At 31.4% G+C, this 22,393-nt stretch overlaps 2 protein-coding genes and 1 long non-coding RNA gene across 3 annotated transcripts; 1 reads left to right on the top strand and 2 right to left on the bottom strand.

Moving 5' to 3' along the window:
- The first annotated feature begins 2,817 nt into the window (after nucleotides 1-2,817).
- LOC145134100 (uncharacterized) lies at nucleotides 2,818-3,623 on the top strand. Its single transcript, XR_013718917.1, has 2 exons — nucleotides 2,818-3,265; nucleotides 3,418-3,623. It is a non-coding gene; the product is annotated as an uncharacterized LOC145134100 (long non-coding RNA).
- A 1,199-nt stretch (nucleotides 3,624-4,822) lies between these two features.
- On the bottom strand, nucleotides 4,823-8,617 carry LOC145132799 (protein INVOLVED IN DE NOVO 2-like). Its single transcript, XM_079067708.1, has 7 exons — nucleotides 8,314-8,617; nucleotides 6,401-7,440; nucleotides 6,163-6,323; nucleotides 6,025-6,093; nucleotides 5,661-5,945; nucleotides 5,357-5,566; nucleotides 4,823-5,254 (listed from the first exon to the last, which is right to left on the bottom strand). The coding sequence occupies exons 2-7, from the start codon at nucleotides 7,434-7,436 to the stop codon at nucleotides 5,021-5,023; spliced, it is 1,995 nt and encodes a 664-aa protein (XP_078923834.1). The 5' UTR covers nucleotides 7,437-7,440; nucleotides 8,314-8,617; the 3' UTR covers nucleotides 4,823-5,020.
- Nucleotides 8,618-17,872: 9,255 nt separating this feature from the next.
- LOC145134023 (uncharacterized) lies at nucleotides 17,873-20,901 on the bottom strand. Its single transcript, XM_079068953.1, has 7 exons — nucleotides 20,624-20,901; nucleotides 19,299-19,738; nucleotides 19,082-19,155; nucleotides 18,938-19,006; nucleotides 18,591-18,773; nucleotides 18,283-18,501; nucleotides 17,873-18,219 (listed from the first exon to the last, which is right to left on the bottom strand). The coding sequence occupies exons 2-7, from the start codon at nucleotides 19,729-19,731 to the stop codon at nucleotides 17,986-17,988; spliced, it is 1,212 nt and encodes a 403-aa protein (XP_078925079.1). The 5' UTR covers nucleotides 19,732-19,738; nucleotides 20,624-20,901; the 3' UTR covers nucleotides 17,873-17,985.
- Nucleotides 20,902-22,393: the final 1,492 nt, after the last annotated feature.

Here is a 22,393-nt window from a genome sequence, read left to right as displayed (position 1 = left end):
ACTTGAGCTCGGCTGATTGCATGCACCACACCCTTATCTCTTTTCAAAGTTCTTTTCTTTTTCTCAAAAATCTTATAAAAATGATTTTCTTTTGAAAAAATTTCATACCACGTCCTCAGTTTGAGTCCAGACACACCCGAGAGTGTGCCCGAATCCCTCAAACCAAGGCTTTGATACCAACTTGTAACGTCCCAAAAATCAAGACCAAAAATTCCATTTTAATTGATTAAATAAACCATAAGTTATCAAAGCATTTTATCAAAAAATTGTCATCAGAGTTCCATATCAAAAATCAGAGTAAAACATCCCAGGCTAAACATCATGGTGTGTGCGATGCAGTCATCCCGAGCTCTTCCCTCCGCTACCGGAAGTACCTGAAACCAAAACTCAAAACCGTAAGCACGAAGCTTAGTGAGTTCCCCAACCTACCACATACCATACATATAACCACATACCGGGCCCCCACCCGCTGCATCGGGACTTGCCCGTCATCGGACTCGCTCCGGTATCGGGCCCCGCCTGGCATCGAGCCCCGCTCGGTATACAGATCTGTTTCTCTTAGGCCTCGCCTAAGAGAAATTTATTTTTGTTTTTTATTTTTTTTTTAAATCTGAAAATCAGAAAAACAAATAAGAAAAAAAAATCATATCAACAGGGGCAAATCCGTCATTTTGAAAAAAATCAAAACATATTGGACCAAACAAGCAACAAAATGAAAACTTTGGACCTCTGGTACTAGTTCAAACCTTTTTGGACCAAAGTGGCAATTTTGCGCAAACCACAGGGACCATTTGTGCAGTTTAGTCAATATAATACTCCCTCTGTCCCAAAATTATAGTCCATCTTTCCTTTTTGGTTTGTCCCAAAATAATAGTCCACTTCTAAAAAAAATAACATTTTTACCAAAATACCCCTCATTATTAATTAACCAACTAAGCATTTAATGGAACATTAAATGCAAAGTAAGGACAAAACTGTCATTTTATTAAATAAAGTTAGTGGTAATTAATGCTTTTCTTAATATGTGTGTTTTTTGTCTGTGGACAATAATATTCGGACGGAGGGAGTATCATTCATTTCTTGGGAAAAATATTTATGCCCAGTTTTTAATTGATTTAATTGAAAAAGTAAAATGAAAATTTTGAAAATTTTCAATTAATATCAAAGTTTTTTTCTATCGAATTTATGTGTTAAATATTTTATCCCTAATTACAATGTTTAGGTATAACTTTGCGACCAAAGTTTGTTGGTTTTTATCAAATAGATATGTTAATCCATACTATTTTATTTTCACTTTTATACAATAATACATAAAAGTTGATCTATATTTGTTAATTTTCTATAATAAAGTAATAAAATTGTTGAAAAACTCTTTAAGTTTTTTTTTTCAGAATAAGTTTAATTAGATTTTAGTTTATTCTAACTGCCTGCAGATGTTAAAAAACAAACAATATTTTTTTTTCAGACTGCAGACGTTTGGTCCACCTCTTTTACTATAGAGGTCTGCAAATGTTGTCTGCAGACTGTAGACATTTTGCCTCAGAAAAAACAAACAACACCTAAGTGTGATATGTATTTAATTATATTAGATGGATATGAGTATATATATATATATATATATATATATATATATATATATATATATATATATATATATATATATATATATATCTAATAAATGAATCCATTTTTACCATGTGGCACCTCATTATTGCATCCTACAATAAAAGTTAAATTACTAATATACCCTTTACAACTTTTAAATAATCTCCCCGCTCAAGAATTTAGGGTAAATAACATAAAAGACACTCAGTTTACACCAAAATTCTAATTTGATGACGTGGCATGCTGACGTGTCAAAATTGATTTTTTTTCCACAAAAAACACTAAATTTTCATTTTTTTTTTTTCGATTTTGACACTAAGTTTAATTTTTTCTTTTACCTTTGACACTATTTTTTTTGTTCCAAATCGAACATCATTTTTTCCAATTTTATTCAATATTGACCATTTTCTATTTGAAACCGTATAAATATTTTTTTAATACATTTAAACCATATAAATACATTTTTTTACATTCAAACCATAATTTTATATATAAATATGTATTAGTTATATAAAAACCGTATTTTATATTAAATACGCAACTTTAAAATGAGTTTGGAGGTTTGAAGGCGTGTAGTCGATCAAAACCCGGATGTCAAGTTTGCAACCCATGAAATTTTTACGTCTTATTAGAAGCTTATGATTAGTTTGATTCTCATAATATAACTAATGCATATTTATACATTATCTTTATGCTTTGAATGTAAAAAAAAAATTGTATTTAAATAAAAATGTGGTTTTTAAACGAAAAAAATATATTTATACGGTTTAAAATGTAATAAAAAATATATTTATACGGTTTCAAATGAAAAATGGTCAAAATTGAACAACATTTGATAAATGATGTTCGATTTGGAAAAAAAAAACATAATGTCAAAATTAAAAGAAAAAATTAAACTTAGTGTCAAAATCGAAAAAAAAATGAAAACTTAATGTTTTTTGTGGAAAAAAAAAATTAAATTTTGACACGTCAGTATATCATGTTAGAAGTATGCCACGTCATCAAAACTGACACGTAATCATGCCACGTTAGCTTATAACCTGGTTGACCAGTTAAGTGGTCAGAATTGTAACAAATTGAAAAACACAGTGTCAAATTAAAATTTTGGTGTAAACTGAGTGTCTTTCTATTTACCCGCTAAATTATTTCTTCGATTGTTTAATGATAAATACTAATCCCATAAATTTCGGTTTATTAACTTCTCAAATTTTGTAATTTTGTTTCCTTCATCTTGGTCTTCTTTCTCGCCAAACCCTAAACAAGCTTGATTTTGAAAAACAGTGCCTACGTGTATGCTCTAACAAAAAGGATAAGCGTATGCTCTAATATTGCAGAAATTTTAAGTTCTTGCTATGGTGAGAAATAAATAACAGGTTGTGGTTATGCTGAAGAATAAATATAGTTTAATAGAGGCTTTTTATCTTTGGTTGGCGTTTCTTTAAAGGTGTCATATCCTTTAACGCCATCACCTCCAGCATCAACACAGGTTACCGCCTTCACCAACACTCCCTTGGTTCTTATGACCTACACTCTCACATCTCAATCAAAATTTTATATGATTACCTGAAATTTTGGTATTTATATTTGGCTCTGTTGCAGCCTTTCAGTGTTACAGAGACAACAATGGCTATCACCATTTATGTTATCTTGGTTAATTGAGGTTTTATGAGTTTTGGTTTATTGCTACACTCAATTTTATGCTTAGAATTATATACATCAATATGTCCTCCAAATGTTTGATAAAATGCCTAATTGACAAAATCATTCCAATCAACTTTGTTCAAAGACTATACTAACACTATTCAATTTCAGGTTGTTGAGAAGACACGCCTTGAGATTCAAACGAAAATAATGAAAAAAGATAAATCTTGAAACCTCTGTTTCCATATATTATAATAAATTCAAATGTTTTATTCATCGATTAGTTCTATTATCTTGATGTTTCCTACAACAGGGAAAAAGAAATCCTGATACCTTTGTTTCCATATATAGTAATAAATTTTTAGATGTTGTGTTCATGGATTCATTCTATTTTCTTTATGCTTCATACAACAAGATATAATTGTGATTTAGGTATTTGTCCAGGATCACGGTTATGTAAAATTTTAGAAGGGTGAAAGACCTGACACAATTGTAGTTTAAAATGTTTGTGTGTAGGCGAATGGTTGTCTGAGTGTGTGTGCCTGAATGCAAATTGTAGTTAAGAATGTTTCTTTTGTCTTGTGGAAATGGCAGTGTAAAGCAACCGGAACATCAAAGTGAGCTTGAATGAATGTAATTGCAATCTTTGGTGCCACATTTATGTTATGATGTTTCCTTTCACTTTATCGTATTAAATTTGCTTTGTTTTAGTTCTATAATTATTTTATTTATTTTTTAATTTTTTTAATTTTTTTTTAATGGAAGTCTAACTTGTGTTTGTCTGTGAATGCATGTTGTGTATCCCTTTTTTCTTTAATATATTTAGATAAACAAGAGACATCATTGGAATACAATAACAATAACTAAACCCTCTTGTCACAAAAATAGTCACAAAATTCATTTGTTTCTATTATAGCATTGAACTTTCATTTTAATCTTGATTATAGCACTTTACTTACATTTGTTTTTCAATTATAACATTGAGCTTTCATGTTAATGTCAATTATAGCATTTTACATCTATCTTAATGACAATTATAACACTTTAAATTCATTTGTAGCAGTTTTTTTTAATGTGGATTACATCATTTTACTTTTAAATTTATGCCATAGCAATCAAACATCATTTTAATGTTAATTTACACATTTTAGTTTCATTTATTTTGCAATTATAGCATTCAACATTCATGTTACTGTCGATACAGTCATTCAATTTTCATGTTCTAGGTTTCAATCACACTGATATCTATATAAGTGGTAGAACTATTTCGAAGATCAAAATCCTCGACCCCGTGTTCACACGGGCTTATCACCTAGTGTGTGTGTATATATATATATATATATATATATATATATATGATTTACATAACATAATACAATATTACTTAATTGCCAAGCTTATTTGTGTGATACCATCAAAAATCAACTAAATGAATTGCCACTTTGGAGACAAACCAATGTTAACACCACCCTTTAACTATTTGAGTAAATGTAGATAAAAGTTGTGTAGCTGATATAATTACCAGGGTAACAAGTTTGCATGATAAACTTTTTTGGTCAAATATGAATATTCCCCATGTTTAAATAATGATAGTGAAACCATCAAAAATCAGATGACATCTCCTGCGTTTGTTTATACACAAATTCCATATTAACAGTAACAGTCACTCAAAATGAAGCTACAAAATATGAATAATAAACAACCACCATCCATCCATCCATCATCATCATCATCAATCATAAATCATTTTAGGTTTTTTAAACTGACATGCTCTTCAACCTCGTTTCTTCTGTTTGTATAATTTCCATTGTTTCAGCAGAAACTCCACACCTTCTTTCAATATCGCCTTTCTGTTCTGTTTGTTGTTCCAAAGCTCAGGCAATGGATACCTGCCACTTGGATTGTATTCATTCATCTCTTTTAGAGCTGTCACAACCGCATTATATACGCCTTCATCACATTCAGCCTTCAGCCTCGCAATCTTTTCATCTTCTTCATCCAGTATTTCCTGTCACACCAATATAATAATAATAATAATAATAATAATAATAAGTTAAAAAACAAATGAAATGATGTTTTATTTACATGTTAATTAAGTTGATAATCAGACCTTGCAATCATCTCCATTAATGGTGATGACCTTAAATGGATGCCAGCTTGGATCCCTGAGATGATCCTCCCACATTGACAAAAACTTGACTGTATCCTCTCGACTTAAACAACGTTTCTTAGCATCAACTATGAAAGGCTTTGCATCAAGATCCCCCATTCTTTTCACACCAATATGGGCTCGACCAGAACCACATATTTCCTTCAAATCCTGTTTCACACAAACAAAACATCAGGGATTTCAAAAAGGTAAATTACATAATTATAAATCAATAAACATGATTGATTAAAGAAAAGAAGCTGACAGAAATCAACTCTTTGCGAGCATCCTGTAATTCATCATTGCTTAGTCTTTCTTTGATTATCAAAGCTTGATTAAGCTCTTCCAAATCCTCAAGTTCCTCTTCTTTTTCTTTCAGATCTTTTTCAGTCGACTCCAGTTTATTCTTTGCTTCAGCATCCTCATCACTCATGTGCTTCATTACTTCCATGGCTCCTTTCAACTGTTTGATCTCCAGTTCCAGTCGTTGCTTATCATCAAGCTTCTTTTGAAGCTCAATAATCTTCTGGTGAAGTTTCTCTTTTTCTCTCTACATAAACAAACCACAAAACATATGATTATCCTAAAACACTTATCAATTTTAAGAATAAAATTACTTTCTAATAAACCTTATGATCATCCCCCAATTTCAACATTCTCTCATCTGCTTTCTTCTGCTCCAAAATCGCCAATTCATTCTGCAAAATGTAAACACGAGTCAGATCATGTAAAGAAATATAAAGGTTAACACAATATGCACTGAGTACCATTTTCTTCTCATTGTCAAGCTTCTTTTGCTCACTTTCATTTCTAGCTTCACGTGCTCTCAGTTCCTTTTCACGTTCTTCAAGCTGTAATTTGCTCTGTTCATGCTCAATGGAAATCTTTTTAAGCTGTTCATTCGCCTTCTTTCCCATCATCTCATGTGCTAATCAAGAACAAAGTTAGGAATCAAGAAAAAGATTCATCATAGCTTTTATATACAAACACTATAAATATGAATACCTTTATTGTATTTCTCAGCCATCATATTTAAGTCCTTCATCAACATTTCATTCTGCTTCCTAACAGAAGCCATATAATCATCTGTCCTACTTATTTCACTCTTGATTTCTTCACTTTGTTTCTCTGTCTCTTCCAACCTTTTATTCAATCCCATACGAAGCTTACAATCTTTTACTTCATCTTCTTTTTCAACTTGAGAAACAGCAGCCTTTAGGTCACCATGTTTTCTCAGATAATCTCCAACAAGACCATTGGAGTTATAATCTTCATCCCTTGCAATCCAAGCATAGAGCTTATCATCTTTGCACTTTTTGCTATTATACCAATCTTTCCTTCCATGTTTTTCCACCTCAAAATCCTTCACAAACAATGTAGCATAACCAAATCCATCCATTTCTTTTGCAAATTCAACCACAGCAAATCCAGAGTGACCCCTCCTGTTCCATAGAGGATGAACTTTTGTAGGTTTGTACCCTTGATTTATCCACTCATCTTTTAGCTTTTTACCACTATCACCAGTATACCTACCATCCTTGTATTGAACTGGGATGTTAGCAACCACACACACCCATGGCCAAACAATTGCCTCTTCCCTTGACATGTCATTCTTCTCCTCTAAATCAAAACTTTTCCTTTTACTCGTTGATTTCGAATCCTTGACTTTAGCATCAAAGTCTTTCTCTAGAAACTCATCCAGTCCCTTATGATTCCCCTTTTCTTTCAAATTAGCACTTGTTGATTCTATATCCTTGATTTTAGTATCAAATTCTCTCACTAGAAACTCCACCAATCCCATATGCTTGGCCTTTTCTTTATAAGTAGCACTTCTTGATTCACTTGTGATCCGTGATGCATGCCTACAGAGGTCCTCACTGTAAGTGTATTCTCTACTCTCACGACAATAAGGACATTTAAGAATCTTTTCTGAAAATTTGACTTTGACTTTGCCTTCTTTGAGGTCCTTGTAAGAGGTGTATATGTATTCCCGGAATGCAGGATCACTATGGCTTAACTTTCCTCCTCGTTGAGTCATCATACACCTATATGGAAAAATACCAAACAAAACAATTGAGCTGCATAACACTACTTCTAAAAGGAAATCTTTTGGCAAGAGGTGAACCTCAATAAATATTTATATCCATTTTTGACTCACATCATATAGATATCACCAGCAAAACACCATGTTAAGATAACAAGCTAATGCTTTACAAAAACAGCAAGAGATTAACTGAGACAATGACAATATGTAATTGACCATAAATTAATTGCCTATTGCTAAATGAATGGATCAATTCTAAAGCAATAAAACTCAATAGAAAACAAGTAGGTAACCCTTTAAGGTGAAAAGAACTTCAAATTAATGACAAAATGTATGCATATACAGTTAGTTCTACTAACAATGATACATTCATCTACTTGTAGGATCTCCATATAAGAAGTTAATCAACCTATTTAGCAGGGTAAATCAGTTTTTTTAGCAAAATTTCAAGGGGAAATAGCCAACAAATTACCAAATGTAAGTTTACAATCACGTACCCTCAATTTGCAGGGAGGGAAGAATAAGCATAAAGAGAAAAACAGAGGTTGGCATACGACTTCATTATGATAGTAATGTGAAACAGTGTATGATCCTTAAAACGGACATATCATAAAATGAATTAATTTCATCTATTAATCTACCACTCACGCTGCTTTGTTGCGATTAAGCTTTTAAAAAAATCAAAAAGAAGTACAAAGATTATTAAAAACTGATCACATTTTAATCTGAGACTACAAATCATCGACAATATCCACCTATAAAAGTAATCGGAAGCATAAACGTATAAATTATAATCAACTCGGCTCCATGAACGACATAAAGTATATAGCAGAGAAATTAACACAAACACAACACGATGATTGGAGTAGTATACCTGAGATATTCGAGAAAGTTTGAAGTAGAAGGATTCAGAAAAGCAAACCAAAACCCTAAGTTAGAATCGTTTGGGTTTTTTCCAGTAGTAATGCGGAAGTTAACGATCAACCGAGCAAACTTGTTGAAGAAATGGCAAAAGCAGGTTTTAGTGAGAGGAGATCAAAATAGGCAGAGGTTTTTATACGCTTACGTGATTGCGGGATTTTGAAGGAATTTGAAAGAGAATGAGGGAGTATAGTAGTATACATATGGATTTCAAAGAAGCATCACTGGGAAATGGGAAGTTGGGAATGGTTTCTGTCTTTCTGTTGCGTTTTTCCCATAACTAGAAAAAGAAACGAGTACGACTTACACTTTTTGTTTTATGCGCCCCCCCAAAGTACGTTAATGGAATAACATACAAAATTTGTCATTTCTAAATAATTTATATGTTATATACTAAATAATTTATATATATTGTTATGAATTAAGCGTAATTAATGTAACTATAAATCAAACCAAACTAGTAAACTTTGATAAGAACTTTAATTGAGAAGAAAGAATATTTTGAGAGAATATGAAAGTTATATCTCTTATAACTTTTTGGTGTATCACATTCTTTACAATGGAGGGGTATTTATACTACAAATTTTACTAACATACAATTGTAACTAGTTAGAAATGTTGACAAATTTACCATGCACCAATTATTATGTCATCCACCAATTATTTACATCACCACCAATTATTTACAACACTCCCCCTTGGATGACATCATTTTAGCGTTCAACTTTGACGTACTGCCTCATTAAAAACCTTGCTAAAGAAAACCCAGTGGGAAAAAAACTTTAGCGAAGGAAAAAAGAGTGCAGTGTATAGTTGACTCCCCCTTATTTAGACATCTGTCACATTATATTCTATGCACATGTCGCATTCCGATGCCATGGACATGTTTCCTGAAGATTGCAGTAGGAAGTACCTTCGTAAAAAGGTCTGCTGCATTGTTACTGGATTGAACATATTTGATTTCAACTTGATGGTTCTTTATAAGCTCTTGAGTGTACTCAAAATACTTTGGAGGTATATATTTTGTCATGTCGCTCTTGATATATCCCTCTTTCATTTAAGTGACACATGCTGAGTTATTTTCATAAATTAAAGTTGGACATATATCCTTTTCAAGTCCACATGAATTTAAAACTAGTTGTGTCATCGATCTTAACCATGTACATTCTCTACTAGCTTCATTTAGTGCAATTACTTTAGCATGATTTGAGGATGTGGCAACAAGTGTTTGCTTTTGAGAACGCCAGGAAATTGCAGTACCTCCATTCATGAATACATATCCAGTTTGAGATCTAGCTTTATGAGGATCAGACAAATAACCTGCATCTGCATAACCAATCAAGCCATGTTTTTAATTGTAAGGGTAAAATAACCCTAAATCACTAGTTCCTCGAAGGTATCGAAAAATATGTTTGATTCCATTCCAATGTCTTTTTGTTGGGGCTGAACTAAATCTTGCTAGCAAGTTTACAACGAAAGAAATGTCAGGTCTAGTACAATTGGTAAGATACATAAGAGCTCCAATTGCATTTAGATATGGTACTTCTGAACCAAGGACTTCTTCATTTTCTTCGCATGGACGAAATGGATCCTTGTCAATATTTAATGATCTAACAACCATTGGAGTGCTTAAAGGATTTTCATTTTCCATATTGAAACGTTTCAAGACTCTTTCTGTGTAATTTGATTGATGCACAAGTATTCCGTTAGGCATATGCTCAATCTGTAAACCAAGACAATATTTGGTTTTTCCAAGATCTTTCATTTCAAATTCTTTCTTTAAAAGTTCATTCACTTCAAGGATTTCTTTATTCGTTCCAATGATGTTTAGATCATCAACATAGACTGCTATGATCACATATCCAGATGTTGTTTTCTTAATAAATACACATGGACAAATAGTGTTATTTTTATAACCTTTACTTGTCAAATAATCGCTTAAACGATTGTACCACATGCGCCCAGATTGCTTTAACCCATACAAAGATCTTTGTAATTTTATAGAATACATTTCTTTGGGTTTTGCACTTAACGCTTCAGGCATTTTAAATCCTTTAGGGATTTTCATATAGATATCACTATCAAGTGATCCATACAAGTAAGCTGTAACAACATCCATAAGACGCATCTCTAAATTTTTAGATACTGCCAAGCTGATTAAATATTTGAAAGTGGTTGCATCCATTACCGGTGAATAAGTTTCTTCATAATCAATTCCAGGTCTTTGAGAGAAACCTTGAGCAACAAGCCTGACCTTGTATCTTACAATTTTGTCTTCTCATTTCTTTTTTGTACGAAGATCCATCTATATCCTAATGGTTTCACAACTTCAGGTGTGAGGATAATGTTCCCAAAAACCTTTCTCTTGTTAAGAGAATTTAATTCAACTTGCATAGCTTCCTTCCATTTAGCCCAATCATTTCTTCTTTGACATTCAATGACAGATTGTGATTCGGGATCATCATTCATAATATCACATGCAACTGAATAAGAAAATATTGCACCTATATTGTCAGTTTCATTTTGGTCACATATTCTATTTGTCTGACCATAATTTAATGCATCATCCTCCTTTCCTGGGGGAATTTGAATAATTCGTGTTTCTCCATGAACACTTTCCTCGTGATCTAGTGCATTTTCTGCTCCTCTTCTTTTTCGTGGGTTCTTATTCTTAGAACCAAATGGCCTTCCACGCTTCAGGCGTGTTTTAGACTCTTGAGTGACTTTATCATCAGATTGTCCATGTGGAATGTCAATTCGAGCTGGAACATTGACAACTGGTATATATGATTTAGTCACCCTTTTTGTGTCAGTAAATGCATCAGGTAATTGATTTTCCATTTCTTGGAAATGCATTATCTTTTGAACTTCCATGTCACATTGCTTTGTGCGAGGGTCAAGATATGATAAAGTAGGCTCATGCCATGACACATCTTTTTCCAGAATCTTCTTTTCTCCACCTAATGATGGGAAATTTGCCTCATCAAATTGACAATCTGCTAGGCGTGCTGTGAAAACATCACCTGTTAATGGTTTAAGATATCTTATAATAGAGACTGACTCATAACCAACATATATTCCCAACCTTCTTTGAGGACCCATTTTTGTCCGTTGAGGTGGTGCAATAGGGACATATACTGCACACCCAAAAATTCTCAAATGGGATATATTTGACTCTTGACCGAAAGCAAGTTGTAGTGGAGAATATACATGATATGAACTTGGTCTCATGCGTATCAATGATCCAGCATGTAAGATTGCATGGCCCCAAACAGAAACAGGAAGTTTGGTCCTCATTATCAATGGTCTAGCTATTAGCTGGAGACGTTTAATCAGTGATTCAGCTAAACCATTTTGTGTGTATACATGAGCAACTGGATGCTCAACAACAATTCCCACAGACATACAATAGTCATTAAATGCTTGTGAAGTAAATTCACCAGCATTATCAAGTCTCACTCTTTTGATAGTATAATCAGGGAAATGTGCCCTTAATTTAATAATTTGGGCAAGAAACTTTGCAAATGCCATATTACGAGTTGATAATAGGCAAACATGAGACCATTTGCTGGATGCATCTATTAAGACCATAAAGTATCTAAATGGTCCAGATGGTGGGTGAATCGGTCCACATATATCACCTTGAATTCTTTCTAGAAATCTAGGTGACTCCCTTTCAACTTTCATTGGAGAATGTTTTATAATTAACTTTCCAAGGGAACAAGATGTACATGGTTTTATGCTATTGGATTGAGGGAACTTTTGGTCCTTCAATGGATGCCCGTGTGTATTCTCAATTATCCTTCGCATCATTGTTAATCCTGGGTGGCCCAACCTATCATGCCATAAACTGAATGTCCCAGGATCACAATGTTTTCCTTCTACTACCATATTTGATTCAATCATATGTATATATGTATAATGCATACCAGAATCAAGTGTTGGTAGTTTTTCAAGCACATGGTTTTTGTCTATAATATACATATATTTCTTATTTTCAATGGTCACAGTTTTTGTGTCATAACCTTTGAAATATATGTCATTGAAACTTAATAAGTTTCTACTAGACTTTGGAGAAAATAAGGCATTTTCTATACAAAAGCTTGTACCATTTGGTAATATAAAATGGGCTTTCCCGGTTCCCTCTATCAAGTCTGTAGGACCTGATATTGTATGTATGACTGTTTTTGTTGGTACTAATTCTGAAAAATATTTCTTTAATTTCAGAATAGTATGTGTACTACCACTATCTGCTATACAAAGATCTCCAATCTTTTCTTGGTGTTGTGCTCCAGTTGGACTCATATTAAACTTCACATATAAAAGGAATAATAAGTGAATAAACATAATCATAATTATTATTAAAAAGAAAACTCATTTATTGTAGGAAAGACATTACATGAAAAACAAACGAAGGAAAAACAATTTTACTAGAACAATAATAGATTTTTTTTTAGTTTATGTCTTCCATGTCATTACAGAAATCAGCAACATTTAGCGGAGTGAATTCAACATTATCAATGAGGTTTGCTTCTTTTCCTTTTCCTTTAATGGACTCTTGATAAAGTTGACAAAGATGTGCAGGTGTGCGACAGGTCCTTGACCAATGGCCTGTGCTACCACATCTATAACATGAACCATCAGATTTTTGTGATGTCCCAGTGTCATGCCTTGCCACTTTGGCCTTATCTTGTGTGTGGACATTGTTTCTTTGTGAATATTGGTAATTATTCCTTTTCTGGCCACGACCACGATTATTACCTTGTCCACGACCAGAATTATGGTTCTGATTATGGCTTTGGTTTTGATTAAAATAGCCACGACCTCGTCCTCGACCACGACCTCGCCCTTGTCCACGTGTATTGTTTCGATGACCATCAATATTTGTAGCATTTGCTTCAGGAAGTGCTACTGATCCCGTTGGACGAGATTCATGGTTTTTCATTAAGAGTTCATTGTTTTGCTCTGCAACGAGCAGACATGCATTCAGTTCATAATATCTTGTGAACTTTTGCATCCGATATTGTTGCATCAAAGTAATGTTTGTTGCATGAAATGTTGAGTAAGTTTTCTCCAACATATCTTCATCAGTAACCTCTTGTCCACAATACTTGAGTTGTGAACATATTCTGAACAAAGCTGAGTTGTATTCATTTACTTTCTTGAAGTCTTGAAACCTTAGTGTTCTCCATTCATCTCTAGCATTTGGAAGTATAACTTCCTTTTGATGATCAAATCTTTCTTTCAAAAGATTCCAGAGAATACTTGGATCAGTAACATCAAGATATTCAAATCTCAACATTTCATCAATATGCTTACGAAGGAAAACTTGTGCTTTTGCTTTGTCTTGTGCCAAACAATTATTAAATTCATATATAGTATTTGAGATACCCATGGATTCAAGATGCATTTTTACATCTATCATCCATGGCACATAATTTTTCCCACTAACTTCAAGTGCTGCAAACTCGAGCTTTGCAATGTTGGACATAATGTAACTATAAATTTTAAACAAAATAAAAATTAAAATTAAAATCCATTTATTTCAATAAATATTACACAAAAAAGAAGCGGTAAAGCTAATATTGCATACAAGCCTAAAAGTAAATGAAATTCCATATTATCTTCGATGTTAAGGATTGGTGAAAAGTAACATGACTATTATAGTCATGATTATCACAAAAGGATGAATCATCTTGAAGCTTGATTTCTTGAAATTGATTTATTTGATAGAAGAGAGAAATATTTGTTGTGGATAAAATAAGCAGGGTAAAGATGTTTATTTATGGTAAAAAAATATAGCCGTTGTTTTTGCTGTTTATAACCGTTGCATATATATTCCCATTGTGTATATATGTATATGTATTTTATAAATCATATAATAAGACTTATAACTAATATATAACTTTACTAATTAGAAACATAAATAAATATTAGTAAATGCTTAAATAAAATTATGAAGCGTATCTAAAATATAAATAAACATTGACATGTATAAATAAATATAATTTAAATGTTAGTATGCACAAATAAAAGTTAGTAGCATAATATAAATGTTAGTATGCATAAATAAAAGTTAGTTGCATAATGTAAATGTTAGTTTGCATAAATAAAAATTAGTTGCATAATGTAAATGTTAGTATAAAAATTAGAATACATAAAGAAATGTTAGTATAAGAAATAAAAATTGTTAGTAGTCTATAATGTCCATAATGTATAAGTTTCATTAATTCATTAGTATTATTATTTTAATATGATTGAGGTTTTTATAATTAATAGTGTTTTTACTAAGTAATACATACCTTGATTAAGATAGATGTGATTTTCCACTTGTTTAATAACCTTGATTAGAGCTTTCGTGCTGATAACGTGTTATGAATTAAGCGTAATTAATGTAACTATAAATCAAACCAAACTAGTAAACTTTGATAAAAACTTTAATTGAGAAGAAAGAATATTTTGAGAGAATATGAAAGTTATATGTCTTATAACTTTTTGGTGTATCACATTCTTTACAATGAAGGGGTATTTATACTACAAATTTTACTAACATATAATTGTAACTACTTAGAAATGTTGACAAATTTACCATGCACCAATTATTTACAACACCACCAATTATTTACAATATATATATATATATATATATATATATATATATATATATAATTTGTATATGTAACTTTTGTGTAAATGGTTAATGATGTGCACATATTATATATATAAGATTAGTCGTGTAAACATTGTGAATATATATATATATATATATATATATATATATATATATATATATATATATATATATATATATATATATATATATATATATATATATATATATATATATATATATATAGACACAGGCAGACAACAACCTTTCGTTATAATGACTTGAAAGGGTAACAAACTTTCGACTTTGTTCATATTTAGTCACTAAATTTTTTTTCGTTATCTATTTGCCACTGAACTATTAAAACTGTTCACATTTTACCCTTATGACCGGTTGTTACCGGTCATAAGGGTAAAATGTGAACAGTTTCAATAGTTCAGTGGCAAATAGATAATGAAAAAAAGTTTAGTGACTAAATGTCAACAAAATCGAAAGTTCATTTCCCTCCAAAAAGTTCAATGACTAAATGTGAACAAACTTCTTATTGTATTATGTTTTAGCAAATTATTTATTTTTGTTAAATTCTAGCAACATTTGTTGATGAAGAAATCTATGAAATATAAAAACCAAACCCCGAAAATATATTAAAAAAAACGAAAAACCAAAACCGAATTAAAAACCAATGGTTTGGCATTTTCCAAAAAAAAAAATCAAAATTTCCAATCTGATTTTGGTTTTACAAAAAAATGAACCATTCTCACTGATGTGAATTATGACCATTGGTTTGACATGCGGAATTAAAGAACACACAAAGAACACGGTGATTTGGGTGTTTAAGAGATGCATTCGATTATGAAAGGTGTTTACAAAAATGATCTAGATCTAAATCTATATAATTAACACACACTAACACTCTCAATGTTATATCTCTCAAGCACAACTCTACATGTGGTATGAACCCACCTTATATAGAGGTGTTTAAATGTCTCTCTCTATCTCTCATGTCACAAAGGGGAGTTTTGGATAGAAAAATTCTGAATTGAGCTCTTTCTCATTCCCTTTTTGGTTTTATAATCATTTTTCGATTATAAAAAGGTGGAGATATTTAGATATGGAAATCCAAAAGTTGAATTTTTGTAAAACCAAAATCAGATTGGAAAATTGTGATTTTTTATTTTGGAAAATACCAAACCATTGGTTTTTATTTCGGTTTCGGTTTTTCGTTTTTTTTAATATATTTTTCGGGGTTTTGGTTTTTTTTTATTTAATAGATTTCTTCATGAACAAATGTTGCTACAATTTAACAAAAATAAATAATTTGCTAAAACATAATACAAGAGGAAGTTTGTTTACATTTAGTCATTGAACTTTTTTAGAGGGAAACGAACTTTCGATTTTGTTCACATTTAGTCACTAAACTTTTTTTCGTTATCTATTTGCCACTGAACTATTGAAACTGTTCACATTTTACCCTTATGACCGGTAACAACCGGTCATAAGGGTAAAAGATGAACAGTTTCAATAGTTCAGTGGCAAATAGATAACGAAAAAAAGTTTAGTGACTAAATGTGAACAAAGTCGAAAGTTCGTTACCCTTTCAAATCATTATCCCCTTACTATTGACATTCCACGCCTATATTACAATGAAGCTTCTATGTTTCGATTAAAATATTAGGTATAATCCATTAACATTTATTGGTCATATGCAATTCATTAAATTTAGGCTCTAAAATTAGTAAATTATGATAAATTATATTCGCGTACCTTTTATTTTATTTTATAAGATAACAGTAAGAAACGTTTCGCTCAAAGTAAGTATCAAAAAATCTTATATTTACTTAAGAATTATTATTATTATTCTTCTAACAATCGGCGAGTCAAAAAAATTTAAATACGCTTTAACAAGGAATTTTAACCAGAAGGTTGATCTCAATTATTATTATAACTAATTCATTAAGTTGTTTTTTTGTCATTGTAGAGTTTAAATAAACCATCAACAACTTTAATTTTAAAAAATACCCTTTCTGCAAAGTAACAAAATTGTTAACAAAATTCAATTTTATTGAAGTGGGGAATCTTTATTTTGTTGTTTTTTCGTATGTTTTAATTTTTATATCCGATAAGGCATATTAAAGTATAGAATTTGTCAATTTATTTCTCTATTGTTTTTTAGTTATGCGTGTGGATGTACATTTCTTCTTGAAGAAAAACTTAAACAAGTAACTTTCAGTACTATAAAATAAAATTTAACATGTAAAAAAAAAATACTAAACACCAAAAAACTCAAAACATTGATTTAATTCAAAAATACTTAAAATAAAGTTTAGCATGTGTAAAAATAATTATAAAAAAACACATTACCTACATCCTATTCATCAAAACAAAAATAAATAGGCAATTAGATAACCCTCAAATCACCATCACTAGTCCACTCGAGCAGCCATTCATACAACAAGTATATCTTTTCTTAAATATTCTTCAAAAGTGTACATATCACAATTCATTTTCATCAAACCAGAAATTAAAGTGACCCGAGTAATTAAATAATAACTATTTCGTTATTTCTTATTCGAATAACTAATAAGAGTTAGTGTCGAGTGTTAACTATATAAACCATTTGTTAAAACTTATTATTTTTTTTTCTCCAAAACACCTATAAATCCACAGACGAAAGAGATCAAAGCAAATAAAAAAAATTAAGATGCCACGAATGATTTTAGAAACTTTAATATGTTTTAGGTAAAAACTCAATTGAATATGTTTTAGGTAAAAACTACATACGAGTCTATTAAGTCACTCTAGAAGAAAACCAAATCAACAACTATCCAAATCATATTGGTTACATCATTTTTTATCAATCTCAGTTAAATTAACATGATTGACCAATTGGAAGATAGATAGACCAACGTTAACATCTCTAAAGCTATATTGATGATATATGACATATATATAGATAATATGACTAAACCTGAATAAATTTATGACACACTTTTTTGTTGAAATATGATTAACTCTTCAATCTCGTTTCATGTTTTTGTATATTCTCCATTGCTTGAGAATAAATTCAAACCCTTCTTTCAATGTCGCTTTTCTTTTCTCTTTGTGGTTCCAAAGCTCAGGCAATGGATATCTGCCACTTGGATTGTACTCATTCATCTCTTTTAGGGCTTTCACAACCGCATTGTATACATCCTCATCGCTTTCACCCTTCAACATTGCAATCTTCTCATCTTCTTCATCCACCATTTCCTATCATGCCAATAATAAATTAAATTAAATGATGTTTTTATGTTTAACTAAGATCGATCATACCTTGGATTCCCCTTCTCCAATGGCGATGACCTTGAATGGATGCCAGCTTGGATCCCTGAGATGATCCTCCCATAAAGATACAAACTTGGCTGTATCCTCTTCACTTAAACATCGTCTTTTTGCAGAAGCAATCAAAGGCTTTGCATCAAGCTCACCCATTCTTTTCACACCTATACTAACATTATGTGCACGAACACCAACGCAATTATCTTCCAAACCCTGTTTATTGTAAGAGGGGTAAAAAGGTAATTAGTACGTAATTATTATAGATGCATAAGAGTCAAAAGGATGGAAAGAAAGAAGGCTACATAAATTAATTGTTGGCGAGCATCTTGTAATTCATCATTTCCCAATCTTTCCTTCACTATCAAGGCTTCTTGAAGCTCTTCCAACCTCTTCAATTCTTCTTCTTTTTCTTTCAGATTTTCTTTAATGGATTCAGACGTCTTCTCAAGCTCCATGATTTGGTGCTTAAGTTTTTCTATTTCTCTCTGTCATTATGTACCACATAACTTTTATATATATATATATATATATATATATATATATATATATATATATATATATATATATATATATATATTAAAAAGAAGAAATCATATAACCATATATGTGTATCAGAGCTTTCAAGATCCACAAAAGAATTAGAATTAACCTTTTGATCCTCTACCAACTTTAACATCCTTTCATCTGGCTTCTGCTCCTTCAAAGTTGCTGATTCATTCTATAAAAAAAGAAACTTGTGTCATGATCAACACCTAACAAATAAACCATATCAACAATATCTTAATCTTAGTACCATTTTGCTGTGTTCATGCTCAGTCATAATCTTTTTGATTTTCTTGTTTGCCTTCTCTTGCAAGATTCTAAGATCTAATTAAAGAAGCAAAGTTAGCAATTTGCAAGCATGTGTATATCAAACTAGAAATTGTCTGAAGCAGTCCAGATGAAAAATAAAGGACCAATGATTCAATCATATAGTTGTAACTTTCATGAGACACTTTAGAAATTAATACCTCTGTTAAAGTTGTCAACGATCATTTCATTCTGTTGAATAACAAAAGCCATATCAGAATCTGTCCTGCTTATAAGTTCTTGACTTCTTTTGCTCATTTCTTGTAAGAGAGTTTCCAACCCCAATTGAGGATCTCTGCTTCTTTTACAGGTTGATTCAGAAGACTTGATAGATCTCTCTAGAAACTCCAAAAGTCCCATATGCTTCCCCTTTTCTTTTAAACCAGCACTTTTTGATTCTGTTGCTATTCGAGTTGCATGCCTACAGAGGTCATCATAACTGTATTCTCTACTCTGGGGGCAATATGGACATTTATACACCTTTTCTGAAACCTTCACTTTGACCAGACCGAGGGTCAACTCCTTGTAATACCTGCACTTATATTCATCAAATGTAGGATCACTATTGATCAGCTCTCCTCTTGTCTGAATCATGGTACACCTGTATTACAAAATATCAAACACAACAAATTAAGCTGCATGACATCACTTCTTAAAGGAAAAGCCTCTACTAAGAGCTTCACCTAAACAGATATTCAAAATCATTTGATAGACAAAACATGAGATTAATAACAACAATGACAACAAGCATTTAAAATAAATTTATGAAATTACAAAGCAATAATCTCCAATAGAAAGAACCCTTTACAGAAAAAAAGAACTTTAATTTATTTAGAAAGAAGAACAAGCATGCATATATAGTTGGAGTTGGTTCTCTTGATGTTCATACATTCATCTATTTGTTGAAATTTAGGGTTTAGTAGGAGAATGTGTGATATGTAAGTAAACACAAAGAACACAAAAGCCAACAAGGATAGCACCTAAACCAACAAGGATCACTGATATGTAAGTAAACACAAAGAACATAAAAGCCAACAAGGATAGCACCTAAACCAACCCAATAACATTGCTTATCTGCAGAAATAAGGGCATTAAGCTACAATATTTAAAAAAAAAACAGTATAATTTCACAATAGTAAGCTGAAATAGTGTATAGTCCTTAATAAGTTGATATAGCACAAAAAAATCAACGACATTAACGGAATAAACTACTGTTATCGATTAATATACTCAAGACGATATTTTGGTGCGATTAAGCTTTACTGAAAATCAAATCAACTGCAAATATTACTACAAAACTGATCACATTGTAATGGACACTAAAAAAACATAGAAACATCTTACATCTACCTCTAAAAGTAGTAAGCACAAACATAAAATTTTCAATAACACCGCTCCATGAACAATAGGGAGTATTGTCGTATACTGTATATCACGCAGGTTAACAAAAACACAACACGATGATTGGAGTAGTGTTATAGTATACCTGAGAGTTTCTAGAAGTTTGAAGCTGTAGGATTCAGAACTATAAACCAAAACCCTAGGATGGAATCGTTTGGGTTTGTGGAGTGGTAATGCAGAAGATATCGATCAAACAGAGCAAACTTTTTGAAGAAATTGTAAACCGATTTAGAGCGCGGAGATTGTTGATGCGTGATTCTGTGAGTTTTTTTGAAGAGATTTGAAAAGGAATGAATGTAAAGGAGTAATCGTATATATTGCTTTCTTCCTAACAAGAAAGTACTTGATTGAGTTTTTTTGCAGAAATGGGTGGTTTCTCGTTTCCTGAGATTCTTTTGTAGTTTGTACAAATGAGGAAGAGCTGCAGTGCTCGCATCGCATGTCTCTATCCAATCAATTTAAATGATTTAATATTACATTTCAATTTATATAATATTTTATAATTTTATATCTTTAATATTTAATAAACCTGAAATGGTCCAGTAAAATTAAGGTTGCGTTAGTTATGAAAAAACAGTTTTCATATTTAATAAACGGGGTAGTTACTAATCTAGCCAAATTAAGAAAGTGATTAGCAATTTTTAGCCAAAAATTAGTAAATGTCCAAATATAGCCCACGAAACCGTAGGTTTCTATATTCGTCTACTGTTTCGCCAATTCGTCTACTGTTTCGTGTTTTGTATAATTTTTTTTTTTCATTTCTAAGAAACAAACCGTAGGTTTTTTAAAACCTACGGTTTCCTCTCGGTTTAGCTACGGTTTTGGGAAAAAAAATACGTTTTTTTTAAGTGTACTGTTTTAGGGTTTAATCTACTGTTTTGTCAAAAAAGCTACGGTTTTGGGGTTTAATCTACTATTTTGTCAAAAAAAAATTTCGTACGGTTCATACGAAACCGTAGGTGTACAAGTCGACACTGCACAATCTGTGCATTGGGCACTTGAACACCGCAGGTTTCGTATGAAACCTACGGTTTATATATATATATATATATATATATATATATATATATATATATATATATATATATTTCGATTTTTTTCAAAAAAAACTTAATCCCATATACAAAACATACTCCTAATCACAAACACGGTAAAATTTTGATAAAAAGTAGACAAACCTGATTGTTCTTCGGGTTCTCCATTGATAGAAAAAAATAGCCAAACCAACAAAAAAAATAGGAAAAAATGAACCGAACCGCACCATGCTCACCCCTATGGGAGGGGGTGGGTGGGCTTGGGAATGGGAGTGGGTGGGGGTAGGTAGGGGTGTGGTGAGTTGGGGTGTTAAGGTGTGGGTAGGTAGAGGTGAGAGTGGGTGTGTGTTTATATTTTAGAAAAATTTTGGAATTAGAAAAATATAGAAAATAATGATTATTGGTTTTTCCAAAAGTTTTTTAACTTCGTTGTAATTTTAGAAAACAAAATATTTTCATTTTCCGTAAAAAAATTTAGAAAAACAGACGAACTAAACGCGTTTTCAAAATTTTCATTTTTCTTGGAAAATTTTTCCGGAAAACGGCACATTTTTCCGCAACTAAACGTAACCTAAGTATTTTGTCCCTAATTTTTTATGTTGCATTCTCATGTCTTTTTATTTTGTTGTTTTTTCATTCCTACAATATAAAAAGTCTATATTATCCTTATTTATAGTTTTTGGAGCTATGCATATTCTTTTGGAAGGAATTAGAATTCAACAAGAATTTAAAGGAATCAAAATCCTATAAAGTGTTGGTTGAAAATTGGATGGACTTCAATTTAATAATTTTTAAAATCTATGGTAAATTACCAAACGTAA

This window comes from Lactuca virosa, chromosome 8 (assembly GCF_052849685.1).
Source record: "Lactuca virosa cultivar CGN04683 chromosome 8, Lactuca_virosa_CGN04683_v6, whole genome shotgun sequence".
NCBI lineage: Eukaryota > Viridiplantae > Streptophyta > Magnoliopsida > Asterales > Asteraceae > Lactuca > Lactuca virosa.
Note: the sequence above shows the minus strand (reverse complement) of the source record. Positions and strands in the feature narration are given on the sequence as shown.